Source organism: Amblyomma mixtum, chromosome 3, assembly GCF_055824585.1.
Source record: "Amblyomma mixtum isolate Tamu chromosome 3, ASM5582458v1, whole genome shotgun sequence".
NCBI classification, from domain to species: Eukaryota; Metazoa; Arthropoda; class Arachnida; order Ixodida; family Ixodidae; genus Amblyomma; species Amblyomma mixtum.
Genome location: NC_143014.1, coordinates 107,131,453 through 107,150,529, shown reverse-complemented (window position 1 = coordinate 107,150,529; position 19,077 = coordinate 107,131,453). Strand labels below are relative to the sequence as shown.

At 41.2% G+C, this 19,077-nt stretch overlaps 1 protein-coding gene across 2 annotated transcripts in view; it reads right to left on the bottom strand.

Annotated features, from left to right (window-relative positions):
• The window catches only part of LOC149351286 (5-oxoprolinase), a 91,622-nt gene that overhangs the window by 51,539 nt on the left and 21,006 nt on the right, over positions 1-19,077 (bottom strand). For both annotated transcript variants that reach the window (XM_089580571.1, XM_089580570.1), the window contains exons 10-15: positions 18,885-19,002; positions 13,924-14,066; positions 10,300-10,538; positions 8,493-8,581; positions 6,505-6,586; positions 1,489-1,656 (exon numbers count right to left, since the gene is read on the bottom strand). In XM_089580571.1, coding sequence (XP_089436697.1) covers positions 1,489-1,656; positions 6,505-6,586; positions 8,493-8,581; positions 10,300-10,538; positions 13,924-14,066; positions 18,885-19,002 — 839 coding nt within the window. The remainder of the gene's footprint in view (positions 1-1,488; positions 1,657-6,504; positions 6,587-8,492; positions 8,582-10,299; positions 10,539-13,923; positions 14,067-18,884; positions 19,003-19,077) is intronic.

Sequence of the window (19,077 nt, the reverse complement as noted above, 5' to 3'; positions counted from 1 at the left end):
CGAAATTGGACTGTGTTGCACAGGCTGCTGTTTTGGCTAGCCAAGTTAATTGTGAGTATAAATGCATTAGTCACACCCCTCGCATTAACGAATAGCTACATTCAGTTGGCCCTTGCTGCACCTCCCAGCAGAAACATATTTTGGTGCAGCAAAGGCACACATTCAACTAGGAGTGCTAACTGTGACAGCATGTAGAAGGTTTAACAAAATGAAGCTGTGTGGGTCAATGGACAAACATTTCTGCCACTTTACTTTAAAACAGCCTTGGTTAACCATGCACCAATCTTAACAGTACTAGCAGTGTAAAAAATGTTTGCTAAGTCATGCTCAAAGTCCTGAAGGAGGCCCCTAAATGAAATGATTTTTTTCCTGAAAATTAAAAATAATACTGAGCCAATTACAATTACACTGCATGCCTCTACTAAATGAATGGTTCATGGTTTATGGGGGTTTAGCGTCCCAAAGCGACTCGGGCTATGAAGGACGCCACAGTGAAGGGCTCCAGAAATTTCAACCACCTGGGCGTCTAGAATTTCATCCCCATCGAAATTCGACCGCAGCGGCCAGGATCGAACCTGTGTCTTTTGGATCAGCAGCGGAGCGCCATAACCCCTGAGCCACCACGGCGGGCCCTACTAAATGAAGTAAACAAGGAAGACTACATTGAGCAAGAACAGGAGGACATGAAATCTGTGCTCCATTTTAACAGCCCTGATCACCACACAAGGCATGCCCACTTAAAACTCTGTGCTAAGGTGTAATCTCAATGATACAATAACAGATGATGGAAATATAGGTATGACATGAATTCAAGAAATTCCGCAGCTAAAGTTCATTGTGAACAAACATGCGGAAATTCAGGACTACGAATACACTCCTGCACCACTACATATGATAGGAATGCGGGATTCGTGACCGCACCCGTGAACAATAAGCGCTGCCCTCACCAGTAGAAAAGCACGGACCTCAAAACGCTGGTGCTCGGCACACACATTGTTGATGCCATGATTGCCAGTCGCACAGTACGCACCACGAGTACCGAGCGATGACCCATGGTCCACACAATGCTCACGCTGCAACCACCAGTCACGCAATACGCACCACGAGTACCAAGCGATGACCCACAGCCCACACATTGCTGATGCCGCAATTGCCAGTCCCGCAGTACACACCACGAGTACAGAGTTGTGCCGTGAGGCCATAAATAAATCCCGGCTGCCGTAAATAAATTTGTCTGAATGCTATTCTCACTATTTCGCTTGTTCTCACACAAATTTCGGGTGATACAAAAATTTTTCACAGCTGCACGAGATTTGTACCATTGAGGTTCTACTGCACAAAGCTCAACATCATTCGCTTCATTTTTTTTTTTAACCCGTTATTTTACATGGCTCTGTTTTGTAAATTTGTCCACTTTTACAGCATGATAAGCACTTCAAATGTGAGCAAAACTGCTCTCCTCCTTAAGGCTGGCAGGAGTAAGCTCACCGTGACTCAAAGGACGATTCAAAGTCTCCAAAAGCAGAAGTGGCCTGCCCATCAGCCGATGCAGGTGGCACACTTGAACCACTTTTAATGACCTCAGAAGGGCACATGAGGGCACAGTCAGTCCGGTCATATCGCATGTGCAGAAAAGGTTCCACAAGAATGTTTCGCCTGCAATCAAAAAGGTATTACATATTTATTTATTTAGAATACCCCTAAGGGCCCTCGTGCAAGGGTATTAAAAGGGGGGGGGGGTGATACAAGCATAAATATACGGCACAGGCACTTGAAATAAAACAAATAATGCATGTAATAGTGAAGTATGAAATAAAGCTAGTGAAGTACACAAATAAAAGAACAAATAATGCAAAATAAAATACTCAGTGAAAGTATAATGCACATAACACAACAAAAATACAAAACCTGTCAGTCCATGGTTTGCTTTAACAAATGCTGAAGGATTATAATTTAACCTCAGTAGCTATGTGTGATGGCAGGTTGTTCCAGTCTATTATGGTGTGAAGAATGAATGATTTCACATAAAGTGATGAATGGCACGTCATGCATTTTATTTTGTTATCGTGGTAACGGCGAGGAAGGACTGCAGGGGGTGACAAAAAGAAGCCATCGTGGAGGGTGGATACAGTTTGTGAAGTAAGGTTAGGCGAGCGAAATGGCATCAACATGATAGTGGTTCCAACTCGGCACATTGTTTTAATGCTGTGACACCAGTGAAGCACGAATAATCTGAAAAGATGAAGCGAACAGCACAGTTTTGCAGGGATTCAATGTTGTTTATGATGTATGCTTGTTGAGGGAAGAAGTGTACCCAACTTTCGGGCAGATTAGCGTGATGTCAGCAAGTTTTTTTAAGTATGAAGGTGTGTGCTTGAGATTACGCCTAAGAAGGCCGAGTGCACGGTTTGCTGATGCTAAGATTGTGTTAATATGGTAATGAAAAGTTAGGTCAGACTGAAAGTGAACTCCAAGGTACTTGTAAGTTGCTGTAAGTTCTAGGCTATCGTTATTGAAGTATGCTGTAGGAATTCGAGTGGAGCGGTTAGTAGACAAAATTAACTTTGTTTTATATGCATTTAGAGATATTAGCCAGGAGGAACACCAAGCCGTTACAGTGTCAAGATCAGTTTGAAGGGAATAGCGGGCGGTTTCATTAGTAATATTAAGATATATAACACAATCATCCGTGAATAACCTAATTTGAGACAATACACATTTGGGTAGATCGTTAATAAAAATTTTAAAAAAGCAGAGGGCCAAGTACCCTGCCCTGGGGGACTCAAGATGTTACAAGGACAGAAGACGAGTTAAAGCCATTGACGGAGGTGAATTGTTTTCAATTGTAGAAGACCTGTTTTATCTATGAAATAACATTTGGATGGAGATTTAAATTGGTCAATTTGGTTACGAGCCTGTGATGGGGAACGCGATCAAAAGCTTTAGAAAAGTCTAAAAATACTGCGTCAACCTGTAAGCCTGCGTCTACTGCGAAAAATATGTTGTTAGTAAATCCAGCGAGTTGGGTGTCGCATGAATAGCCCCTGCGAAAACAGTGTTGATATTTGAAAATGATATCGTGCTCCTCTAGATAATTAATGACTTGAGTATGTATTACGTGCGCGAGGAGTTTACAGATGTTGCTGGTTAATGAGATAGGGCGATAGTTAAGTGGAATAGTGTGGTCTCGGGATTTGAAAATGGTTATCACTTTCGCTGTACACCAGTCATAAGGAATTGTACCAGATGATAATGATTGTGAAAAAAGCGATGACAATGCTTGATAGAGGTTTAGAGAGGCATTTTTAGTATTTTGTTATTAAAACCAAGGTGATCAGAGCTGGTAGTAATCTTGAGGTTATCTAAAAGAGCAAGAATGCCTGATTCACTAATGATAATTTCTGGCATGGAAGTGACGGAAGATGGCTGTAACATGGGCGAGGAGGTGGTGTTTTCATGGGTGAACATGAATAAAAATGCATCATTAAGAAGCTGTGCATACTCAGTTTCAGTGACTGGTTCTCATCAGTATTAATTAGTGCTATTTCGGGGTGGGAACTTGGATTGATGACGAGGCAGAATCTATGAGAGTTATTGGTTAACATGGTGGACAGGTCATCACTGAAGAAATCATGACTAGTTGTTTTAAGCAGTGACTGACATTCGTGATCGCAATGACTGTACTTTGTACTCTGTATATTTATTAAAACACTTTCAAGGCCCTAAGGCACTACAGAGAGGAATGGAACTATGCCTATGCATGGCACCTCATGCAACACATGGCAAGCATTTAAACAGTATGTTATCTAAAGTTTAATGCCCTAAGGTACATGCTGGCTATGGGAGATGCCATAGTAGGGCTCCAGATTAATTTTGACCACCTGGGGTTCTTTAATGTGCACTGACAACACACAAATATTTTAGCATTTCACCTCCATCAAATTGCGGCTGCTGAGACCTGGATTTGATCCCTTGCCCTTGGACTCAGCAGCTGAACGTAGTAGCCACTCAGACACCGAGGCGGGTTCCAAGCATTTAAAGGAAGCATTTAAAGAAGTGACACTTAAACACTATTGTTGGCAGTCATCAAGAATATCTAGAGATACTGAGACCATTTTCCAATTCATACTCGTGATGACGACCCAGATACAACAAAAATAATCTAGTTATTCAGTTAAAATGCATTGATCAACATTACTGCTACAGATGGTATGAGAAAGACTTCAATTTGAGAGCAGTAGAATGCCGAAGAAAACCACAAGTGACATATTCTGAGTAAAGCGTGCAAAATCTAAAATACCTGCAATAACAGTGTGTTCAAGTTGTGCAGCCCCAATTACTACTAATACATGCAAGTGGCCACAGTCTTGTTATCCTCCTGGATTCTGCTGTTCTTACAGAGCATAAGAACAATCTACTGAACAACCTCAAATGCACATAAAGACTGAGCCACCTGCATTTTTTTTTTTAAGCGATACAACTTTGTAACTGAAATGTTTTATTTTTCTCTAGTTAGGCATAAACATTAACCATTTGTTCTTCAGTAATTCATTCCTTTGCTTCGGGCTACTGCAAATAATATTATTTAAGTTTCACTTCCCCAACATGAACCAGTTTCCTTTAGAGCCAAGGCATTGAACCACTTTCCTTTAGGCCCCGGCCCCTAGGCTGGGCCCAGGCTTTTGGGCTGGCCTGAGCCCATGCTGTTCACTAGTGTAGACAACAGCGAAAAAAAAAAAGAAAGGTCTGCTAAGAGAATCTATACAGAGAAGCCCTAAAATCAGTGCTGTTTTTCTGATAGTACTCATCTCACCAGAGGCAGCAATGGTATCCTCAACTGCTGCTCTTAAGTCACAGAATGAATTACTTACACACCACTACTATTCTAGCACACTTTCAAGTATGAGCTAAAACAATTTTCTATATCTAATATCGCTTATTTTGAGGTCCCACTCTGGTGGTTACATTTGATAATTGTGAAGTTTTTGCTGTATTATTAAAGTTGTTATGTGCCCTTCTCTACACTCTTTCTTAATTGCTCTTTCATGAATTTCTTGACACAATCTTAAGTTTAACATGTATCAATCTATTTTTTTGCACTATATTATTATTATTATTATTATTATTATTATTATTATTATTATTATTATTATTATTAGGCAATGTCTGTTTACTTTGAATGATTATATTACACTAGCTATCAATTCACTGCTTTACTGTGTGTGTTGCTCTCATTTTGCAACTCTTAGTCAGGGATTTCATTGCAGTCAGCCATTGACTCTGGGACCCTTGTCTATACATGTTTTCTCTCATGAATGAATGACTGCTGACTGATAATAATAATAAACTGGAAGTAGACAATGTGATTCCACTCAAGAACATGGGCATTCAAAGAAAGAGAGAGCGCTGACTGGGCTAAAGTTCACTCCCAATCAAATGTAATAACGTTGCTCCTCGACTTGTCCTTTTCCCCCTCAGAAAAAATTTCTGGTCATAGCTCGGGTTCCTTTGAAGTTAGTTCTTGAAACTAAACTGCCATGTTAAAGTCAAATCAAGCATTGTGATTCTAAGCCCTCCCAAGGTCAGCTGACAACCTCATTTCAGAAAACAAAAAGTGAGGTAACAAACAGACTGATTATAATCACCATACCCGAGTCCAAAGGTCCCCTTTTTGAAAAAAAAAAAGGGATTTACAATAATACAGCATCCTACTAGTTAATCCAGCGAGATTGAGCATTTACTGGCATCTCACCTAGATTAGAACGCAGTAATACGTACAGGCCATACAACAGTTGTCTACACTGGTTCAGTAGCCAGCTATGGATTGCACAGGAGTCACACTCCTGACACTAGCCACTTGGTTCTAGATTGGATGGCCAACAGCACCAAGAGCTTGCATGATGCACGCACACTTTTCAAGGTGAAAGCCTGTGCTGTTTGCTGGTCACAAGTGACAGTGCTGACTAGGTACTTTTGCTTTGCAGACAGTGCCTGCCATGAGTGTGCCATGTTGCACCCACAATACCCATGGCATGCAACACACTCCCGAGCTGTGTCATGCCAAAATGGCAGTCAGAAATTGAAGCAGCATTCAATGCAAAGAGTGCGGGTGCACTGTGACGCATTCGCCGCAAGTGCTGTCAGCAAGCTGAAAGTGTCACTTCAGCACTGCTGCTTGTGACTGCCAAACCGCATAGGTTAGCATCCCAATGAGGCTGCAACTGAAATGACATATGCAAGCCCTTGGAACTCAAGGCCACCTGATCTTGAAGCCAGTGGTTAGCATCAGGACTCGCATGCAAAGTGGAGCAGGCTGCTTGGGCACTCAGACAACTGTATCTGGGTTTGTCTGAATAGGTGTAAAACTGACTGCCTTGTAAAGCTAGGTTATGATAACGAATGTTGTGCAAATGACAGAGAGAACAACACTATGATAATTCAACAGTTTTCACCCCTAGCATCATTACCAACAAGCAATTGCTGCAGATGACCTGCATGACTTACTTGTCAAAGCCTTGTTGACAGAGTGCTTCTGTGCATTTCTTACTTAAGGCTTTGATTCTGGCATCAATCAAAGGAATGTTTCCTGCAAAATAAACCAATATCAGCCTCTGCCACGAAATATCTCAAACCACCATTCTTTAAATGATGGAAGCCTTATGATTAATAAAAGCAGAAGAAAAAAACAACCACATGCCGCCGCTGGGATCCGAACCCACAACCTCCGAACTGACTGTTGGCTTCCGTCATTTATGTCATAACAAGCACCTCTTTCCATTCCCTTTGTCTTCTGAACAGTTCACCATTCTTTAAGACTGTTTGTTAGCATGAAGTGCAAGGTAAACAAGAAAAAGAAGCTATACATGCAGTTTAGCACAAGCATTTTATATAGATATAAAACATGATAAAAACCTATCCAAAGACCTGACTACAGCAACTGAATGACAGCGCACAAAAGGAATTACAGGCCTAAATATACATCTTAAAGATTTAGCGCGATGAAAGGCAAGAGAAAGAAAAGAAAGATTACATGTCTTTCTGTGTCTCATCTTTACCACACTAAATATTTAAAATGAATGTAAACCATCCAGGCCAATACAGTATAAACTTGAATTATACGCTTTGCTTTTTGAAGTTACTTTCTGAGTTCACCTGGCCTGACAAGTGAATCAGCTTTGCAAACCATAATAAACCAGGAGTAGTTTCATGCGGGTCAGAAAACTTGTAATGATACACACTGACTGCAAGAACAGACAATGTGGTTTTGCAAGTAAAGTTCCAGACAAGCAGACTTCCCATTAGCAGTGCTGCATTGGTTTTAATACATACTCATATTTACTGCTTTTGTAAATTCACTCCACGTTAGAAGGAAACATAAAAAGAACATTATTAAAACAACTTCAGAAGTCAGCTATGTTGCAAAATCTACAAACACTAATGGTGATGCCATTTCAACAAGCCCAATAACAGGGCTTTCCAGGCGACGTCAGCCACATGACGTCCCATGTGTGGAGACAGCTGAAAACAAGTGGAGAGCTGCTGCCCATATCAGCCGAGTGCTACAATTTTTAAGCAAGAATAGAATGTAAATTATCTGCCTTACTCAAAGCTCTTGAACTTGAACATTCGAACATTCACAATGACCTCTTTGGCGGATTTAATACACTAGAATATAGCCATCAAAACATTCTGTAATTATGTATTTATTTATTGTCGACTGAAACTGCTTTTTTTTAACTTTCCCTCCCTCCCTTTCGCCCCCCCCCCCCCCCCCACATACACACACACACACAAACACACACACACTCTCACACGCTCTCTCACATGCTCTCTCATTCGCTCTCTCACTCGCTCCACTCACTCACCTCACTCGCTCACTCAGCCCCACCACGGTGGCTCAGTGGTTACGGCGCTCGGCTGCTGGCCCGAAAGATGTGGGTTCGATCCCGGTTTACTGTGCGATGTCGGTGCATGTTAAAGAACTCCAGGTGGTCGAAATTTTCGGAGCCCTTCACTACGGCGTCCCTGATAGCCTGAGTTGCTTTGCTCACTCACTCACTCACTGTACACCTCAAATGCCCCTAATAGAGGTATTACATGAGGGGAAATACAATGCAATACAAAATATCAATACGAACTGAATGACACTGGCATGTGGGGTTTAACATACCCAAAGATGAGCATAGGCTACGAGAGACACCCTAATGAAGGTCTCCAGATTAATTTAAGATACCTGGGGTCTGTCCTTTAAGCAGTGACACAGCACAACACACAAGACGTTTTAGCATTTCACCTCCACAGAAATGTGGCCATCATGGCCAGAATTCAATCTCATGTCCTTGGGCTCAGCAGCCAAACACCATAGCCACTAAGCCACCGCAATGGGTGGTCTCATAATAGGTATTTCATGGTTCTTGGTGCTTCATTTTCTTTTTCAAGCTATGCAATCCAACAGTAAAAATATTTGCTGCACACTGTCACAGTGTCCTCACCAGCAGTATAGCTCATAGCACATGGTTCCTGTGCTTCCTCCACGACATCTGCAAGTGCCATGCCATAAGCTGACAGTATACCTGCATATCTGAAAAAAAAAAATACAGGAGCAAAGAATAAGATGGCATAAGTAGTTTATTATGCATCCCAAAGAAAAAATGAAAAAGAAAGGGCAGGTTTCTCAGTAATCCATATTAAGAAACTGAAACCCGTGAGTCAGAGGCCCAATTTTGCACTGTCTACAGAAAGCTCTATATTATATTACAACACTACCATGCAGCAAGTTGTTTTAAGAGATGCTGAGGGGTGCAGAAGAACATAAAAGGAAGCAAAGAAATAGAATAGAATAAAAACACAATACACATTGTAAAATAATATGATGCATAAACGACATTCACAGTAAGCCACTGCCCAATGAAACATAACTTGGTTGCCTTTAAGTTTAAATGTAAGCAGCACACAGGCTATGAAGCTTCAAGCCCATTAATACCACACAGCATCTCAACTACACAGCAGTATAAATACTGGGTGAGAATGATGTTTTATGCAATACACACAGATGCTATGTATGACGAAACTGGTAGTGCTCACGCAAAATTACATAAGACATCACAAGTAACTCCAGTAAGAAATGTAAACACCAGTTGGTAATAGACAGTGGAAGTGTACATGATGAAAAGAAGCTGAGAAAATACTACAGACAATCCAGCCAGTTAAAACTGAACTCGTCACAAAGCACCCAAGTCCTAGTGAATGCTCAAAAAACTGTTGTATGTGTACGACTACACACTTCGCTCTGTGAAATAACAACAGGCCATTACATTTGCTAGCTTTATTCCACTGACGCACAATAGAAAATAAGGCTGCAGTGTTTACTGTACAATCTTGACTGGCCATCTATATGTTTATGGACATAGGAGGAAGACAAAGGAGAAAGAAATGCATTCCCCAAACAACAAACAACTTCTGTTTGGCATTAGATTAGGTTGCGGACACAATGTAAGAAGGATAGCACAAAACAAATTTAACTCTTTGGCAGTCTATACTGACGCATCCTCACCAGCCATTCATCTTAAATGCAAAGCTTTACAGTACCCGAAAACCTGTGAAGATGCCACACTACTGCCCGAAAAATATATTTTGAATGTAATGAGCAAGAAAATGAAAATTAAGTCAAAGTTACCAGTATCTTTCAGCTTTCTGGGGAAAAAATAAAAGTGGCCATCGTTTTCTCTGGGTACGCATGGTGATCATCACAAGTGCTTAAACATGACATTTAAGTGCTAGTTACACAAGTATCATGGATGCATACCTGCAGGCTGCGAAGGTGCAATTTAACTGGACACAAAGACACAGTACATGACTGATAGCATAAGCGCCATGGCTACAGCACACAGGCTTTTGCCTTCTTTCTTTGCCTATATGTCTGGATGATTTAAATTTTCCCTACTGACCTTACACACAAAAGCTGTGCAAAAAATGCAGAATGAGCAGGATCATAAACAGTAAATGCATGAAATGATTTGACACTGAAAAGAAATTCATTCTAGAAGAAAAATCATGCAATGTATAAGTATTTTTCCAGTGATTTCTGCTTGTCTAAACATAAGCCATTATAAGCACAGGTGAGAAGCAAACTGGAGCAGCTGCGAAACAATGCAGAGCTCAGATTAAAAGTTTTGTTCGCATGGACTAGCACTGACAAACAATGTGGACAAGCATCGGCACTAGTCTATGTTCATGTTTCTTGCGCCCGTCCATTTAGAGCCCCACAGTTAAAATGGGTAGAGCCTAGTACTGCCGTACCTGTGAATCAGGACCTTTGTCATGCCAAGAGCTCTGGCAATTGCACAGGCATGCTGTGCACCTGCACCTCCAAAACAGGCTAATAAATGGTTGGAAACATCAAATCCTTTGCCCTGAGTCAAGGCTCGAATGGGACGGCACATTGACTCGTTGGCCACATTGATGAAACCCATTGCAACTTGTTCCAAGGTCATGTGCTTGTTCGCACTACCTGGCTGGCTTTTCAGGAACAAGTTCACCTGCACAAACCCAGAAACAGCCATGCATCCAACACGCCATTTAATACCAAAATTAGCAGTAGACACAGGAAAACGTTTGTCAGATACAATATACAAATGAACATTCACGGGATTTAACAAAGAGGTTTCACAACACTGAACAGCCATACCGTGCAGCCCTGCCTATGGAGTATTCGAACATATATGTGCTATGTTTAGTGTAGTTTTATGGGGGTTTAACGTCCCAAAGCGACTGAGGCTATGAGAGACGCCGTAGTGAAGGGCTCCGGAAATTTCGACCACCTGGGGTTCTTTAACGTGCACTGACATCGCACAGTACACGGGCCTCTAGAATTTCGCCTTCATCAAAATTCAGCCGCCGCAGCCGGGATCGAACCCGCGTCTTTCGGGTCAGCAGCCGAGCGCCGTAACCACTGGGCCACCGCGGCGGGGTATATATGTGCTATGCATCAGCAACGTTTGGTCTCAACAAATAAATGAGTAAGGTAATTTGATTGCTTTATAGGGTTACAGTGTCTCGTGTTAATGATGAAACTTTTAGATACCTGTAGTTTGTTTAAAACACTGGCTTCCTTGAGAAACTTAAAAATATGTGAGAAATCAACAAGTGCTTGATCAGCTAAAAGCAACACTGGGTGTAATGGGATGTATTTATTGTAAAATGGATGTAAAATTTTCTTTTCTTAGTTGTTCAAGTTTTGTACATGAAATTAAAATGTGGTTTACTATCCAACATTTCACAGAGAGGTTTGTCTTAGTTTTGTCAGTAAAAGTTTCAAGTAAAGTGACATAAATACGACATACAGTAACTTCTGTGAAACGTTCCTGATGTCCACATGATTTCCATTCTCCTAAGATGGGCTTTACAGAATGCAGTTCGTTGTTTATCTGATCTTCCCATACATCCGGCCACTTATTTCCCAGTTTACTGCACATTAGCTTCAAACAATCCCTGTGTGGTATGTTTACCTGTTCTATTTGACCAAATCGGGCTTGTGCAGCACATGCATCTGCTTTCTCATTACCCCCAATCCCAACATGGCTTGGAACCCAGCAGAATCTTATGTTAAGTTTTTGCGCTGCGACTTTAACAACATTATGTATGATGTTTCTTATTAAGGGTTCAGCAGCATTTCTAGAGTGCAGTCCTCTGAGCATACTCAGGAAATCAGTGTAGATGATGCTGTTTTTGATGTTTTCTTTCCAGGGCATATGTCAGCAAAAATATGAGCTGGCTGGCAAGTGAGCATAAAATAATTCACTACATGCTCACTCCCCTGTTCATTAAGTGAAGCTCACAGATCTGTGTGCATGAGTCAACTGCTTCCCATAATGTAAAGATAATATACTAATTTGTATAGTGATGAACCATAATTTGCAGCCTTAAGACATGCTTCCTCAGGAGCGCATTAAGAGCTATTCCAACATGACTACATATTTTCATGTCACAGTAGGTATGTTTTGGGTATACTGCTTTCACTGCATTTTGTTGTATACTGAAAAGTAACACCAAAATTCAAGCTACAAAAATGTAAACCTGCAAAAAAAAAAAGAGCATGCAGAAGCTTCTCCATCCATTGTGCTTTATTTGTACTTCGATACCATGAAGAAAAATTAAAGGTTAAAGCATAAAGTATATAGCTGCAGAATAAAAAATAAATGAAAATAAAATAATAACAAATAATAAAATAAATAAAAAGAAAAAAGAAAAGACAAAGAAGAAAACTACTACGCTATCAAACTCTCAACTTACAACTTGTCAATTCAGAGTTTACTACCACAGCACCCCAAAAAGGCTATAATGCACCAAGCCCTCCAAGGTATGCTGTTAAAAAAGAATAAAATCACTTAACGCTAGTGCAAGTGCCATCTAGTCAAAATGACAAAGTGACAAATTACTGAAGACACAATTTATATGCGTAGAAATGGGAATCATGCTTATATCAAAGGAAATGCTTTCTGTGCTTCACATAACTGTTATAAAAGTTAAAAGAGTAGAAAACTGATCTAGTTGGTTCATACTTCTGGGTGGGTACACAGCAGGAACAACAAAACGCGGACGCAGAAAGAAACACACAGAACACACGAAGCTGACTGTCAACTAAAAAGACAAAAGAAGCAGCAATGCCAGATCGCACATCGAACAAGATACAGCAAGTGTGTTAAAGGCGTGGTTTATACTATCCCTCTGGCCTGTGGCAAACAATATATAGGGCAGACGGGAAGGTGCCTCAATGATAGGATAAGAGAACATGCATCATCTCTATCAGGTGCCTCAAGCAGCAATCTAGCCTTGCATTGCAGAGATTGTAAAAGAAACAAAAAAGGAAAAAAGAAGAAAGAAGCGCGCAAATGTAAGCCCAAGTTGCATAAAGTGCAAGTCATGGAAAGGTCTGCAGACCAAGTAACACGTGAAATCCTTGAAGCATGGGCGATACGGGAAACAGGACAGTAGTGCGTTAGCGCACCATCAATAGCTTTATCAAGAAAAGAAATTTCTTTCTTGAGTGAACCCCACGGGAGATGAAAAGCAAGACAATTTTGACAAGGAAACAAAAAGCACGGGTTTTCCAATAAATTTTTAGTTGACAGTCAGCTTCATCCTCGTTCAGTGTATTTCTTTCTGCGTCCGCGTTTTGTTGTTCCTGCTGTACCCACTCAGATGTTATAAAAGAAGATGGTACTTAACTTCTAACCACATTTTAAACAAACTGTATGGTGTTCACAAAAAGCCAAACATCCATGAATAAAATGATACACAGGAGCAAGAGCCCAGCGCAATGCCATAAAATCTACCCCATAACACCTGCACGACTCTAACAGCATACACTTTATGAGGTACGATTTGCTATACTTTAGCCATCAAACATCCCTCTAAATGCTTGTACCTCAGTAACCAAGGCAGTGACCAAATAGCACATGCACCCAGATGAGCAGCACCTAAGCAAGCATATGCAGTGTACATTGAAGTACACAAAGGTGCTCTCTTCAAAGCAATAAAAAATTCAAATGAAGATTTAAACTTCTTCAAACCTGTAATTAGCTGTTGTACCTATAGTAGCATATTTTGCACTTGCTCCACCTTTCTAAAAAATAGCTGAGGTTTTTGATTTAGAAGAATTTGTTTCTGAGCTAGTCGGTTGAGCTAGTTGATTTATCAATACACAAATATAAAATGCTACTTCTCCCAAACCACTAGCAACAAAGATATCTTGAGTCTTTGCAGGCATAAAATAAAGCTCAGGATGTGTAGACCTTGGTTCTAATATAGTCAGAGAACATACCCACACATAACATGACCCAATTAAGATCTTACTTTTTCATCCACATCTTGGCCGTTAATGTACCTCCACAGCGCTATCACCAAGAAACTTTTACTGCTCACCTCATGTGTTAATCTGCGAAAAGCTGCCAAAGCAGCCTCTTTATCTAGTGGTTCCCTTTCTGAATGGCCAAAAATCTTGGGAAAATAATCTGGCAGCAGGCGGCCCAAGCAGACATTGGCATCAGTCACAGTTAGCGGGCCCCCTAGTGAAAGAAAGTGAAATCAGGCTGTTATGAAACGGAACAATAATGAATCAAGGTGGTTATGTTCAGTCAAGCCAACAGTACAAAACTGCCCATTTTATTCACATTTTTCGATGCACTACTGGCAGCAGCAAGCAATGTGCACCTTTATTTTGTCCAGCTTTTCTGAATTGGAAGCAAAGCTAGCAGCATGCTGACATCAAAGTTTCCTAAAGAAAGTGCTCAGATAATGTGGCACAAGTACAGCTTTCAATAAACATGCCTGGGGCATGCATGTGCAGTGATTCATGAATTAAAAAAAAAAAAAACAGAACTTGACCGTAGCTACTGTATTCCAGAAACAATGCCCATACACAAGTGCAGTCATACAGACATATGAGCAACACGCAGAAAAGCAGCACAGTTCCCGCCAAGCAGCTGCAGCAAAATCCTCCTTTGTTTCCTTCACAGTACACGGCTCCTGCCCTCTATGTATGACAGAGGCTGCACTTATTAATGCCCCCATGGTTCTCCACCTTTGCCTATTACAAAGAGTGACCTCAAAGAAAGTACAGCTACATAACACAAGCACAAGAAATTATAGAAAAAAAGAACCACAGAAAAGAGCATAAAACGCTGTGGGAACACATTATTTAAAGGGACGGTGAAATGGTTTCTTGAGAATTCGAGGTTATTTGAGAATTCGAATCTACGAAGCTTCTTGGTAATGCGGGCAAAGTAGTTGTGCGCTAGCATTTAAAATGGCGACATAATCACCGATTAAAACAGCAATGAAGTTCAGGCTTCTCCTCACTGTGCTGGAGGAGTGTGGGGAAACTCGTGGAGACGTCATCACTGCCGAAATTTCAGATGTCCACTGTCTTCGTCTACATGCAGCCGTGCATCTTCCGATGCCTCAAAACAAAGCTTCGTGAGCTTCAGCTTCGACGGCATTTGTTTTCTTCCTTGAAACAACCACCTGTTCGCTAGAAACTTAGCGCTGCCGTACGTGACGTCATCACTGGGGTCTCTGCCTGTCGCTGTGCACTGCAGAGAATCCTGAACACCGATGCCCCTTTAGACGGTGATTACATCACTATTTCAAATCCTAGTGCAAAAAAGATTTTGCATGCTTTACCTGCAAGTTTCACCATTCGGCACGTTTAAACTTATCAAATTCTGAAAACTCTTCAGTTGCCCTTTAATTTGATTTGCATCTTATTGCCTTTTCCTGCCATTTATTTACAAGTGCCACATGTTTTTGCACTTTTGCAATTATTTTAGTTCTCTTGGAAAGTAACGATATGAAAGAACACAGAGGAGAATATACACTGCTGATAATATGACAGTAATGCAGTCAACTAAAAGCCTGACAAATTGAAAACACCACATTGGCCAAGCCGATGATGTGGCGTGCTTCGCCTGCACAATCGCCACTCCACCTTCTGCGCTGCTCCTGCACACAGACTGCATGCAGACAAGGGGCTGCACGTACAGTGCGCAAGTGCACTACGCTACCTTCAATGTGGCGTCAGTGTAGGCATGTGTAAGGTGAAGAGTGCACCGGGTGCAGCACTGAGAGAAGGTGCGGGTCCAGGAGAAGGGTGGAGGGGTGATGTGTGGGGCACCGCACTGGGCGATGCTGGACCCAGTGAAGCCTGTCTGAGAACTGCGACCTCCCATCAGTCACCATCAACACTTCAACTGCGATTAGCCATATAATTTATATCGCGCCCTTAAAGCAGAGCCGTGTCGGGGCTATGAGCCTCGGCAAGGAGCAGATGACCACGTTGGAGATCTTCAAAAGCACCGTGACAGGGCTATCTCCAAAGACAGAAATGAGCATGATGGACTTTACCCACATACTACAAACTTTGGATACAATGTACCAAATCTGCGGGACCATGAGGTTATAAGTGGGCTCAACTATATTGCATAAAAACATGGTGAAAGTACCTATTGGAAGCCAAATATATAAAAAAAATAAAAAACTTTTCATAATTTCATACATTTTCGTAGCATCCATGCATGTGGTCATCATGGCACAAAGCTGCTGCATGTCCAAAAACACTATAACATATTTTCTCTTTTTCAGGTTATTGCTAGACATTCATAAATGTTTACTTATGACAAAATGCACCTCAGAGAATTATTATTTACTTGTAAAACAGACGAAAACTATTCTTTCTTGAGAATAGACAGCGAAAGATTCAGTATTTCATGCACCAAATACGACTCTCTAATTCGCAGCCTTCATGCCTGCATTGTTTCGGCCTAGGCGGGCTTATATGCTGGCGTCCTTGATTTCACCAACCGCCTAATATAGATTTCACCGCCTAATATAGATGCGGGCGGGAAATGGTGTCAGAGCCAACCAGTTCATCGCCGCCGTGAAAGATGCCATGCCCTCTTGGATTTAAACAGAGTCCTTCGCATGGATTGGCTGGGACAGCCTTTGCTATTTCTCCATCACTGCACTAGAGGCTATGGCACGTTCTTCATCGCCATCAAGGAGACGTACAAAAAAGAGCATGCAATTGCAATAAAAATGAGGCAGCTGCAGCGTCCGCCGTGGCTTAGATGACGAAGACCGCGGTGCGGGGCAGATGGGGTGGGGGGTTCACTACCAGCATTATCCATGGAAATTAACTGTTCTTGTATTGCGCGGCGCGTGTGACCATTCGTGCCATCACCTGCGGCTGTATCGCACTGTCTGGTATCGTGACGTGAGGTAGTATGAACATAACAAAAGCATGGCTCTGGCTTGGACAGAGTATAACGTTATCACTTGCAAATGAAATGTGAGGAGCGGCAAAGTTCATGATTTTCAAGCCCAGCTTTTCACAGAGGAGTCAATTTTTTAAGTTCATTGATTTTTCAGACTGTTCGATTATTCGGACCCTTTTTCGTGTCCTGCCGAGTCTGTAAAATTGGTCAGTGATTGTACTCTATTAGCAATATCAAATTGAAAGGTGAGCAAACCTAACGCATATTTTTTTTGCATTTGCTCTTGGCACTTCAGAGGTATTACAACCAAGTGTCGTAAGTGAAAATGAACTAAAATGAGAGATGACCCGATGCAGCCGATTTTTTATTCTTGTGAGCATTTAGTACAAAGACATCTAGCTTATTCACCCCCTCATGAACTTCTTTTATTTGACGATGACTTTAGGGCTTTGAATGCTGTCGTGATGATTTGGGGCTTCATTCCAACTTCGAACAGCTCTAGCCCATGACAGCTGAAGACATGTTAACAATGCTATTGCAAACAGACAAGAACAAGGTCTTCATTTTGAGAAATACTCTCGTGATAGTTTCCTCATCCTTCTACCTGGAGTTCTTTTTCCATTGCTATCAAACAACCAAGCAAGCATTCACCATCATAGAGGCATTTGCAATTCCCATCCATTTCATAATCAGGAAAGTCACCAGCAGAGACATCTCCATTGGTGATCTATACAAAAATGCTTCAGAGCTCAAATAATCCAAGTTTCTCTAAACAGTTGCTTGACTTTGAACACCTGCAGTCAATAAGGACATTTAGTATAGTACCTGATCACAGATAGGGCACATCAGGGAAAAAAAAATGCACTTGAAAAATTTTGAGCAGAAAGGTGATGTGTCCACGTTTGAGGACACAAAACTTTGGAAGCACGCCACAGCACTTTTTTTGTGTGTGTATATGATTATTAAGACCGCAGGATTGTTTCTACATTAACTTATTTCCCCATTTCACATGTTAAGCTGCTAGATAAACGACCAATTGAAGAGTCAGCATGTGAAAATAGGCAAATTTTTCATCCTGCCATTAAACATGCGAACGCCTATTTTTACATATCTTTTTCAAAAACATTTTCGCTGTATCTGTAAGTGAAGCAGCAACACATGTGAAAGGCAGGGTCTAAATATTTAGAGCGAGCAGTCCCAGGGTAGACATTTGCCTCGTATAAAAGGACATAATTAGGATTAGGTCACGTCCACTTATGTGGACACTGTGTCTGAAGGAAATATAGAAAAAAAACATTTCGCAAAGTATTTGCACACAAGTCACTCCCATTTTTGAACCATGCCAGTTACTACGTAGCTAAGGTCCCACCACTAAACTATTTTTCATTAAAAATATACCTTTTTAATTTGAACAGTATGAGCTCTTGATGAATTTCACGAGTTTAGAGAAACAAAAAGGTTACATAATATGGCACTGCAGTATATCAAAGAACAGTACTGTGCTAGCTGAAACTGCTCCCTATGTCATAAAGGTAATGCTACCTAAAAAATGAATTATATATGGCTAGTCCTTCTCAAACTACACTTATTCTACATAACACATGATTCATGCTCATGTAGCTTCATATAATAAGCAGTTAAAAAGCAAACTTGTTAAGTGTGTTTTTCATGGGTCTTAATTCATCAGTCATGGATCACATGACTGCCACACTCTCAAAAGCACACATTCTCAGGCTCGCATGGTCTTTTTAGCCCACACCCAACTTGATCATAACACCGTTAGCTAGCAGGTGAACACAGGAATCTTCAGTTATAGCACATTACAGCAATAAGAGAAACCACAAACTTAGCAGGAAGTCTGTTAACAGTTACTGCTGTAAGGGTATAGTATATCTTGCTTTGTTGTTTTCTCAAAGCAGCTTGGAAAACAAAAAGCCTACCTATTTCCTGGAAATAACCTTTAAAATGCTGCAACAGTTGACAGTCAGTACAAATTACTACAAATCTGAAATCAAGAAGAGGTGTTAATATCCCAAAATATGCCAGACAGTCTTTCCACAACCTGGATAAAGTAACAGTCCCTTATATAAAAGGGTTGCTAAGGTTGATCACCTTTCCGATAGCAGACAGGCCCAGGATGAGCCCCAGCCGACTCAGGTCCCACAACAAAGAGTCCTGATCGAAAGAACAGCATGGAGCCACCACCAGCAGCCACTGTGCTGATGTCCAGCTGAAGTATTAATACAATGCAAAGCAACCTCAAAACCTCGCAGTGAACACAGCTAACTCAGCAAAATTTAAGATC